Source organism: Athene cunicularia, assembly GCF_003259725.1.
Source record: "Athene cunicularia isolate RWA chromosome 10 unlocalized genomic scaffold, athCun1 chr10_part1, whole genome shotgun sequence".
NCBI lineage: Eukaryota > Metazoa > Chordata > Aves > Strigiformes > Strigidae > Athene > Athene cunicularia.
In genome coordinates, this window is record NW_020799112.1 from 18,757,199 (window position 1) to 18,768,342 (window position 11,144).

The following is an 11,144-nucleotide window of genomic DNA, read 5'->3' on the forward strand; positions in this document are numbered from 1 at the left end:
CGGGGCCCGGCCGGGCGGTGCCTTCGCGGCAGCCGGGGGTCGCGCAGCCCGGCCGCTCCCTTTCCGTTAGATCGCCGACCCCGCCTAAAGGTCCCAAACCCGCTGCCGACACTCCGAGAACCGAACGGATTTCAGCATCGCAGCAGCTTTGCCTACAGGCTTGTGTTAATCTTCTTCCTAAATGTCCTTCGGTCTTCAAACCAACTGCTCTTCCAGCCATCAGACTTAAGCCTGGAATCCCACCATGTTAAAAAAATACATGGAATATTAAAAGAAAAGCTAATTATTAGAGTCCTAAACTGAAACCGGATTGTAGCTCACTTGGGTGCATGGAGAAAGAGGATCCTTTCCATCGCACAAGCAGAGCAGGGCTGCTATCTCATTTCTGTTCAGCTCACTGCTGAGCCAAGCTTTAAGATGTTTTCCCCCAAATACTTTCTAGGGCCTTGTGATTTATGGCATGGTGACAGCATGAAGTAATAACAGCTGTTAATCCGCTAAACCTGGTTTGTCAAGCCAAAAAAAAAGGTCACGTGAAGATTAGTGCTGAGAGTAACACACACAGACAAAATCACTTCTGCCAGCTCATATGCATCAAGCAACCAACAGATCCAAAGCGCGTGTCAGGCCATTTCCTTCTAGGCTCAACCTTCTCCTCGTGGCACAAAGTTTCTGCACAGGTAAAACTGCTCAGCTGATACACAGCCAGTCTGTGGAAAGCTATAACGAATGGAGGAAAGGTGTTGAGGAGTTAAATGGGAAGATGCCACGAGGCTGCTTCACTGTCTGCATGAAACAGAAGGGAAGGAAGGAGGCATTCTGCAGGGTGCCCATCTGGAAAGGGGTACACGTGTCAGTCCCCTGGCGCATCCAGGCTCGCAGATTGCAATCACGTCCTGAGCTTCTGAACAAGAACAATTTCTCTGTCCCAGCTCCAGACTTGCCATTTGTTCAGCACAAGGGCACTGCCGCTCCTCATGGCCAGCCACTGGCAAACTGGCTAATACTCTTAGCTTGCTTGTGCCACTTGTCTGACGCTTTATGTTACTTTTGAGTTTCTATTGGTAGAAAAGAAGCTTCAGCTACTTTTCTCAAGTTACAGCTGAAGGCCAACAATCATAAAGTCCAGCCTGACAATTTACCTCTGTTCTCACAGACATTCCCTGCCAGGTACAGAGGTTGTTGGAGATGAGGCCACAGCACATAAGATCTGAATTAGAACGATTCATTTTGCCTACTTATAAACAGTGACTGTTCTCACAAATACACACAAACTAAGTCCAAGAAGCAGGTTTAGCCAAAAGATACTAATTTTGACAGGATACAAGTTACCCTTTCAGAGGATCTTCTCAGTATTTAGTAGTTCCATACCTGTATGTGAGGTTTCTGTAATGTTTTCTACAGCAACACCAGGCTGAAATGCGTAAACATAATAAAAGTAAGAAAGTCCAAAGTCAAAAGGCCTCCGAAACAAACTATTTTTTTCTGTCACTTGTACAAGACTTGGCACATGTAATACTAGTTCCACAGAAGATCTGCACAATGTTATTTTACACGAAAGCATTATCAAGTAAATAAATCCTCCCAACTGCCTTCCCTTTTCTCACTTCTGCGTGCATCTGAAAACAAAACCCTCATACATGTGCTTCTGTAACTCCAATCCTAAACTCAGACCCCTGCCAAATCTTGACCTAAACCCAGCTGCATATTTCGCTAGCACCAGTCTAGAAGTCCCACCTAGATCACTGACCATAGGTCACTTACTTCAGGCTGACCTAAACCAAAATTATGACCACTACACCAGCTGTAACCTAGTGACCACTGATACTTCAATATCTGAACTTGATCAGGTTACCTGTAAGCAGCAACCCTAAACCTTAAACTAGTGGTCATTTTCTATAGATAGAAAAATAGCAAAAGAATTACATTTGAATAAAAAACCCCCCACTTACTAGATCAATAATTAATAAATGACCTCTGACGACAGTGTGTTCCCATGTAGAGGCCAAGGCTCATTTTTCAAAGCTGCTGAACACCTACACTTTAATGGATTTTACTGGACAGAAAATGTACTGGGAGAAGACACAATCAGTAGCTTTAAAAATATGACATGGGGGTTAGACATCTTTGTTAATACAAGTGACTTTTCTAAAGAGAAAAAAAATGGTTTACAGTCACATGTTTTATAATAACCAAACTGCACATTTTTATAATTTTTAAGAGCTTCCTGACTTCCCATTCCCACCTGTCCTGGTACAGTCAGAGCACAGCCTTTTTTCCACATTTTTTGTTCTAAGAGGTTGATCCTCACTTATGTCCATGAGAAAAGAAAGTTGGGGTTTTTTAAAATTTTTAAAACATCTATTTTTAGGACTGTTAAATGTTAAAATATCTTCTTTATGCTCTCATGTGTATTTCCCCCCAGACTTCTCACAGAGATGGTCTGCAATTTTAATAACAAAATTACTTAAATGACTACCCTTAACTCAGAACACATAAACCAAACATGAAGAAACTGCTCACCTGTAGCCCAGAGCCCTCCTGCAGCTGCAGGGAGTGCTGCCTATCCCTCCCACAACAGCAAAGTCCAGGCAGGATGAGGGGGTGGACGCCGCTGTGCAAGGGCTGGGCACACGCTGCTGGGTACACACCTCCTCAGGGCCACCGGCACCCGGGGGGCTGCAGGAGCCATGGCTAACACTCACCAGGCAACTGGGCTCTCCTGGAAAGCCCAGAACGTGCACCTCCTGGCCTGTTAATTACACTGACACCCACCCCTGTCCCACAGGACAACATCTGCATGTCTGTCTAGGCTTAGACTGCGAGTTCTCCAGCATGGGGATGATTCTTCTGTGGAAAGTGCCTACCTGATGGTGAGCACAATCTCAAATGAATTCTAGTAGCACCGGGTGATGTAGAAGAAAAGCAGTAATTTCCTCACATCATCTTTGATACTTTTTCTTGGAGATACTCTTCTTCTGGCATACCTCTAAATCATAGCATCTGTAAGGCTAACAAAAAAGAAGCAGTAATACAAAGAAAAAAAAAAGTAGAAGCAGCAAAACCAAGTTAAGAAACACATTCTCATACATAGTTTGCCAACATGACTTCTACCCAGTTTTAAATACTGGAAAATTAGCCATTTCATTGGAGTGCTGAAGGGGTGAAACTTGGGTTTTAGGTAGTGGGGTAGCAAAGAGTTCTTGTTAACTGTATTATTACTTTGGCAGGCTGTATTGACATGGGAGGATATTACTCTTTACCTGAGTCCCAGGTGATAGAAGTCTTGCTCATCAAGGCAATAAACTATATTGCTAATTTACCGGTAGTGTTTTGGTGACCAGTGCACGCACAGATGGCCTTGTTTTCACAGCAGTGCCAGGATGCGTTTTCATTGCAACACGTGAAACAAAATCGATCAGCCTTATCTTTTGTCTTACATCTCAGTGTGACTGACAGTGCAAAATTAATTACTTCTGTAAATTACTGTCCTAGAGACTATTGTCTTTCCATGTGTACAACTTTTGGAATTATTCTTTATCAAGCTTGAAATGATTTGCTTCATTAAGTTGCAAGTTTTGCAAGAGCTGAATACATTTGTTGTGACTTTTCTGATTGCCAAGCAGGATGTTCTATTTCCTTTCTTAAGCACGATGGCTTGACATGGTGGAGGTACATGGATAGATAGGAGCAAACCCAAGAAGGAAATACTGAGTTAGCAGGTATGGCCAACAGCTGTGCTTTGAAGCTACACAACACTTCATGAACAACACTTAGATGAAGGACGGGAGTTAGTCATAACCTCACAGATCGTGGATGCCAACAGTTATGCCTGGAGGGAAAATAGTTAAAACCATTAACTTTATTATGTTAAAACCAGCAGCACTGATCTTCTCCTCAGTTTTAGTTAGATCACCTACATACAGAATTATTTAAGAAACACAAATCTGTGACCTAAGAGCTGGTATCACAAAGAGCTGGTGGTGCTGGTGGGAATGTGACTGGTTTTGGTGCCTGTTTTTCACAAATCACTTTGTCAAGGTCTGAGAAAGGTTAAGTACAACTGTATTTCAAGCTACTGGAAAGCAGTTATATTTGTGCCAAAACTCTCTGCTTCAACTTAAACTTACACTTTGATTTAAAAATAAATAAATGAATAATGAAATAATCTTTGCTACCTTTACATACAGTCTAAGAACCTTCATGCATACTGTTTTGCCTAGCATGAATAGCCATATTAGTATTTATGCTGCTATAATTTGTATTCTTACAAATTTACATCACGAAGTCCTGCAAAGTTTTTAGCAGTAATTCAGTTATATTCACACAATTTATCCAACAGAAATCAAATAACCAGATTTAACGAGGTTTAAAAAAAAAAAAAAAAAAAAAAAAAAAAAAAAAGACCACCGCAAGGTGAGGCATTACAACTTCAAGCTCAGAATGACAGCAAAGCAGCCAGCAGTGTTACAAAGCAAGCAGGAGGTGGCAGAACGTGTCTGCTGAAGCCTAATTCAGGGTAAATCGGCCAGAGAACTCTCTCAGCAGCTAGAATCCCAACAGAACAGCTACAGAAACAAACCTTTATTTATGCTATTACCACTTAGGTCACAGCACAGAGAATAAAACAAAATTAAATACTCTGTAGCCACTTTCCAAAAAGAAACAAATATTTACCTTATGACCATGGCAAAGCTATCACTATTAGTGAAAAAGCCAGATTTCTCTGGATTAAAATTTGGCTCACGTGAAGCTGAACAGCTATAGGTGTGGGGACCCAAATTAAACATCAAGGTTAACAATAGCAAAGATAAAAGCATGGGAAACCAAGATTCCTCAGTTACCAACAGTTAACTCCTAAATTTGAATCTTACAAAATAAAAATTCAAAGAATTACTGCACAGTTAATTATCTTCTGCTGTTATGATGATAAAAACAGGTGAGTAGACCAAGTATGAAACAGTATTAAAAGAAAGTGGTTTAAAGCTGTCATTTTATGTTTCTCAAAAAGATGAAGCTGGCTGCACCTCCTCATGTAGATGGAATAAAAAGTCAGTAAGAAAACATCTAACGCTACCAAATTTATCTACTTGGTAAGTAGTTTTTTATAAAATCAAGCAAGACTAAATGCATACAGTAATAGAATTGCTCACTCTAGCTGTGCATATTAATACAAGCATACAATTTTAGATGCCAGTATCATTAAATTAATCCAAAGCACCATTTACTTTTTATGCATTCAGTCACAAGAGGAGTATTTGGAAGAAAAACATCCTGTGGAGATAAATTATTTAAGTCAAAACTACAATTAATTAAGAGCTCATTAATAAAAGAAAGTTATGTAAACTGACCAAACTTCCCCCTATGTATGTTATTTTTTCCCCCCCTTTGTTACAGATAGATCATTTAGGAAAATTAGTTCCTTATTGGTACAAAACCCAGCTTTTACCACAATTTTATCAAGTTATCAATTACATTTTTACATCTCTGTGATTCCTCAGGAAAGAAACCACTGCAAGCTTTTATTCCTTTGATCAGAAATTATTCCAAAGAAACACTGAAGTATGCAATTGTAAAAGCATCGATTTCTACCCTTAGAATTCTGTAGTTTCAATAAAAGTAGTCATGATTTTTGAAACAAAAACTCCCCACAAAACCCCACAGATCTTGACAAAAAGAAACCACAACTTGAAACACTAAACTGGATTCTAGATGAGGGAACACAAATCAAGGAGCACCGCAGGAATTTAATCCTGATCTGGATACCGAGGCATTTACTTTCATGTTATTATACTTTAATAAGAACTGTTTAAATTCCCAGAAACAAATTTTGGAATTACATTACAAAATAAAATATTTAAACAATATTTAGTTATGTACATTCTGCTCCAAATATGGACTGTGGAAATTCTTTACATTTCTCTTAGAAATACATACAAACCACAGCACAGGTCAACAATCCACTGGCAAGTAACTGATACAAGTCAATTTAAAGGAAAAATACCTGTGGAAAGTTTTAATCTATTACTGCTTCAGTACCGGTATTTCAGTGTCTCTTCAGACTGTAAGTAGTTTGTTTTCCTTCCAAGTTTACTTTGCGTGCTGGGTGATTACTCGTCAGAGTATGTCTTTCACAGAAAAAGATGACAAATATTAAGGACAGGAAATTAGTTCAGAAAATTACCCTACAGAGGAGTCCAGGCAGGTATATACTGTGTAAACCATCTAAAACAGAAGAAAAAATTGACTCCAATACCTTTCCATACATATTTTATGGAAAACTTTACAGAGCTTACCCTTTATCTCACTTCAAAACACACCACTTTCATTACTACTTTAAAAATAACAGATACAAAATAACTAGTTTGTTAGACCAAGAACAAACAGTTTAAAGCTCTTTTACAAGTCTAGACAACACGTACATTCATTTGAATGAGAGTTCACACCAAGTGCTGCAAGAATTAGTAATTACATTCAGAGAAATGGATATCAACCTCCATTCCACATTTACCATCATATACACTAACACTCATCAGTTTGGCTGAGGACAGCATAACAGAAATTCTTTTACGTAGCCCTGAAGTGCAAATGAATAATTTATTAAGGAAAAAAATTAAATGCAGTAGTTTTTCCTACAGGTAACTGAATTTCACATGAAGTAGAAATCGTTTAGTTTTGGTTGTGTTTTATTTTGTCACACAAAATGAAAAAACGACAACTTCTAATCCCACAGAAATCTGCTTAGACCACACAGTCTTCCTGTCGAGTCATGACAGAAGCAACAGTTCCCTGGTTCAATTCAAATGTTTGTGGAAGCACAGACTCATTAATCTTTGCATTGTGCACACATCAGTTTTGAGAATTTTTAGTGTTCTGCTTCCCCCTGCAACAATTCAGCCAGGAACTTAATCAGAAGTTAGTTTAAAGCTGTTCTTAAGTACTTGATGACAAAAAAAAGTAAGACCACTGCAATAAAGTGAACTTTCAGGCAAATACAATGGAAGTTTCTTCAATTCATTGGAGACAGACCAAATTAAAGCTGCACAAAAAGTCAGTATTTATGAACCAGGGCATCAAAAAAAGATCCCAACTGCCTGAATCAAAGGGGTTTCAGTTAAATAGGTGGCCACTGAAGTCTGATGATGAGGACTGAACTTTAACTAGTATTCTGTATTTTGTCTAAAAACCATGTATGCCAGTCACCAAATATCTCTCAGAAATCTAAACACCTGAACAGACAAAAAATGGATAGGTATTTAAAACTGTGATGCCTAAGATCTCCTATACACCAAAAAAAATACCCACCTTACATTATAACAACATCAAACTGCATAGCATTACTAAAGAAGGCAACTTGAATGGCTGAAATTAAAAAATTTGAATGTTACCAATCCTATTATTACCATTCTGGAATTTATAGTATCATGGACTGTTGCTAGTAACAGCTATAACCCAGTTTAAGCAAAGTCTGCCTTAATTCCAGAGAATGCAGAAATGATTTAATTCAGACAAGTTGTTGCATGCTCTGCTTTCATGTCCTCCTAGCAGGTTTTGCTGTTAACTGCTTCTCTCTTTCGAGTTCCTTCTCACGTTGCTGTTCTCGTTCTAATTCTTCTTTCTGCCTCTTTTGTTGCAGTTTAAGTGCTCTTTTCTAAACAGAAAAGACCAGAAAATAATTGTAAGTTTCATAGCTGTATTTAAGTTGGAGGTACAAACAAAATCCCCCCCCATTCTCTTAACAGTATCTTCTCCAGGCCACACTGCTTATGACTGAATGTTGCATAAACCGATTGTTTTTTCTTCCTCCCTCCCACTTCCATCTTGCTGTTAAGAAGCAGCAAGTCTGTGATCTACACAGAGAAAATAGACTAGACTCCCTTCAGTCTCACTAAGAGTCATCCTTCATGGATACCACGCAAGGTGCATACTGTGCAATGTGCTGCCTCCAAGAAAAAAATCCTTTTGTTCAACATACTCAAGGACTAATCTTGCCAGAACGTAACCAGAGACTGCCTATATAGCATGAAGTCAGTGAACTTATGCCACTGTTAATATTACATGAAATAGAAGGAGAAATTCTTACATTTGTGACAATCTAGTTTTCATTTTAAAGGCACAGAAACTGAAACAACAGAGAACTAGTTGGAATGGAGTGGAATAAGTGACAGAACAAAGCATAATTCTTACACCACCTAAACATAATGACAACAGAGACTTACTAGTAGTTCAGGTGCGTAAGTTGCTTGAGTACACCTAAGAATAAGTAAAAGTTTAAAAACATACATGACTTGGCACTGCTGAAACCATCCATTTAAGATAAGGATTGAAAATTGTATTTTAAATCAGAACTTTCAGCATGTATCTAACATAGAAACTGAAAGTCAACAATACATAAATATTTATGTTGGAAAGTAAAAATATTTATCCCACTCACTTTTAACTTTGATGTCTTCTCATGGAGCATCATCATTTCATTTCTAATATTCACTAACTTGTTGTGATAGTGTTTAGCTTCTGAAAACTTGAAAAACACAACTGTTAAAGAAGTGACTGTCAAGTTGGAATAGTTGTTCTATAAAGCCACACACCAAAACAGCAATCAAAAACATAGTGATTACCAGAACAGCTTGATAATGGATTAAACACGTTCAAGTTTACATATAAAGTTCACATACTGCATGTATTAATACAGAAAACTTCCATACGTCAACAAGTACACCCAGTAATCTACTGAACGAAGATTCACTAAACAGATGAAAAATATTACCATTTTATGCACTGTATATCAGTGTTTCACACACCCTTCCTACTAGTCTGGAGAGGTTCAGAGAGCTCACTTTGGAGCCTCAGACCAATGGCATCCCTTCACTTTGGCTACTGGTTCTTAACAACTAGGCTTACTACCACTAGCTGACTGAGCTGCTCTTCTTCCCAGTGCCCTTCTGATCTAAAGGAAATACACTGGTTCCACACCCTCTCCAGCAATAATTTGTCCTGAATATCTGAACTGGTTGGTTCTGTTCCTGTAGGGCATTAAGAACAAGGAAAATACACAGGTTGATACTAATGCTTCAGCAAGAAAATCTATGCTAATAGAGATTTAAGAAAGCATTAATAATACTTACCAAAGCATCGATATCAAGAATGGAGTTACACTCCTTGAATTTTGAAATTTCTTGTTCTAATGTTTCTAGTAATACCACTTGGTTCTGTCTGAAACAAAAATGATGCATAAAATCAAAGTAAAGTAGCATATGTGCTTTTTAACCAGCCCTTTAAATAAATATTACTTTTGATCATAACAATATAAATACATGCTTCCCTATATCAGATTCCTCTTATGCATTGCTAGGTGATTTCAATAAAGACACGAGTAAATGGATATAGAGAAATCCCAGCTGACTACACACAAACTCAGCTGCCATCATAGAGCATGGGTATCCAGGATAAATATCCAAAACCCCAAACAGGCACTCTGCAGGCTGAATGAAGGAAAAAACAATTAGCTTTTGACTTCGTACTCGAGTGCCTCTGCATCATGGCGTGGGACTAAATTATTTCTGTATAGAACTTGCGTGGATCCTCGGTGCTTATTAAGGATTCTCCATCCCACACAAATCAGCTAAAGTCTTTCCAGACACAGGCTGTCCTTGGCAGCAGCATTAACCACACCATGCATCCTGAAACCCAAACCAATGTACCCTGCCAAACCCGAGATGGATCTGTGTAAAGCCTTTCCAGTACCTCTGCATCCATGGGAGACCCAGCCTGCGTTTGAAATAAACTATTCTCAGCTATCAGTGAGAAGCCAATGTACAAAGAATCCTTATCTGGTTAGCTCCTTAATTATATTTTCCAAGTGTATCTTTTGCAACACAGTTTAGAGACTGGACAACAAACAATATACCGCACTACAAGCTGCCCTGAATATGAATTGCATCTCTGCAAGCAAAAAATTCAGCTTTTGGCAGACTTTCCACTAGAGAAGTGAACAAGTATTTAAGAAACCTACATGTCTTCTGCTATACCCGGCTTTGGGGATTTTAGTGTTCTAGCATTATACATTCTGCAAAGTTCTGATAGGCTACGCTGCAGCTTATACACCCCCCAATACTCCTGCAAATCACTTAACTTGTCGGGATGCTATAGTCAGAACACAGAAATGCTGCAGTAAACTATATTCTAGTTAAGGGTAGCTAGAACGTTATACTGAAAAAAAGCAGCAAATAAGATATGCACATGTGAGAAGTTGGTTTTAAAAACTTGCTTACGTAAGTTCCTGCAGTGCTGATTTTGATCGCTGAAGATCAGGCAGATAATGAGAAATCAATCCTTCAGTTAGCTGCTCCACAGCTTTCTCATCTATTAAAGGCAGATCTTCTACTACTCCTTCATCTGGAGATGCAACACCAGGACCTACACCAAAGAACAGCAAGCTTGAATGTGACAGGTCAGCACACACTTCAAGTTTCACCTTGAGCAACTATATTTTCCTGTTTAAAAATTAAAACCATTTCAACAATGAGATGATAATTCTTTGCACTTCATCAACTAAACTGAGCTTCCTTTTTCCTTCCCCTCTTTGTCCCTCCTTTATTCCCACTCCTATGTTATGGGCTTCCCGGTGAACAGTTTTATCTGAACACCAGCAGACCAGAAAAAAAGAAAAGAGTACTCCAAAACCACTAAAAAATTTCCAACTACTCTAGTCTACTGGGGAAAAAAACAGGCAATATCAATTGTTTTGGCTATACATCAAGAATACATTAACACACCCCCACCCTTTGCTTTTAAAGTTGGAGAATAAGCCTGGCCCTACCAAATAAAAGTCTTAGTCTGTCACTCAAAACATACGAAGACCTCATTGTAGCACCACACGCTGAACGCCAAAAGTTTCCAAGAGTTAGGTAACAGTTACTGTAAGTTTCGTACGGGCAAGCTACGACTTAATTATTGTGGGCAGAGCTCTTGGAAGACAAAACCCTTGGATCTCTAGGCAACACCGCACGGGAGAAAACAACGACAGGGACTTGGGGTTCGTCTCCGAGTGGACCCAGCCGCCAGACCTTCGACCACCCGCCCCGGGGGCCGGCGGCGGAGCCAAAGCCCAGTCCCACGGCGGCCTGCCCCGCTCCCCGCGGGCC

The 11,144-nt window shown here is 39.2% G+C and overlaps 2 protein-coding genes across 4 annotated transcripts in view; both read right to left on the reverse strand.

The window, feature by feature from the left end:
• The window catches only part of SQOR (sulfide quinone oxidoreductase), a 15,030-nt gene extending 12,141 nt beyond the window's left edge, over positions 1 to 2,889 (reverse strand). Inside the window, exon 1 of one of the 3 annotated variants that reach the window (XM_026856097.1) lies at positions 2,868 to 2,889. The gene's annotated coding sequence lies outside the window, so the exon portion shown is untranslated. Of the gene's footprint in view, positions 1 to 321; positions 526 to 2,867 lie in introns of those variants that run through there. The other 2 variants (XM_026856095.1, XM_026856098.1) reach the window with 2 other exon arrangements.
• Positions 2,890 to 4,451: 1,562 nt separating this feature from the next.
• BLOC1S6 (biogenesis of lysosomal organelles complex 1 subunit 6) overlaps positions 4,452 to 11,144 on the reverse strand; it is a 7,943-nt gene continuing 1,250 nt past the window's right edge. Inside the window, exons 2-5 of the mRNA XM_026856085.1 lie at positions 10,272 to 10,483; positions 9,126 to 9,213; positions 8,435 to 8,521; positions 4,452 to 7,651 (exon numbers count right to left, since the gene is read on the reverse strand). Of these exons, the coding sequence (XP_026711886.1) occupies positions 7,532 to 7,651; positions 8,435 to 8,521; positions 9,126 to 9,213; positions 10,272 to 10,483 (507 nt within the window). The 3' untranslated portion in view covers positions 4,452 to 7,531. The remainder of the gene's footprint in view (positions 7,652 to 8,434; positions 8,522 to 9,125; positions 9,214 to 10,271; positions 10,484 to 11,144) is intronic.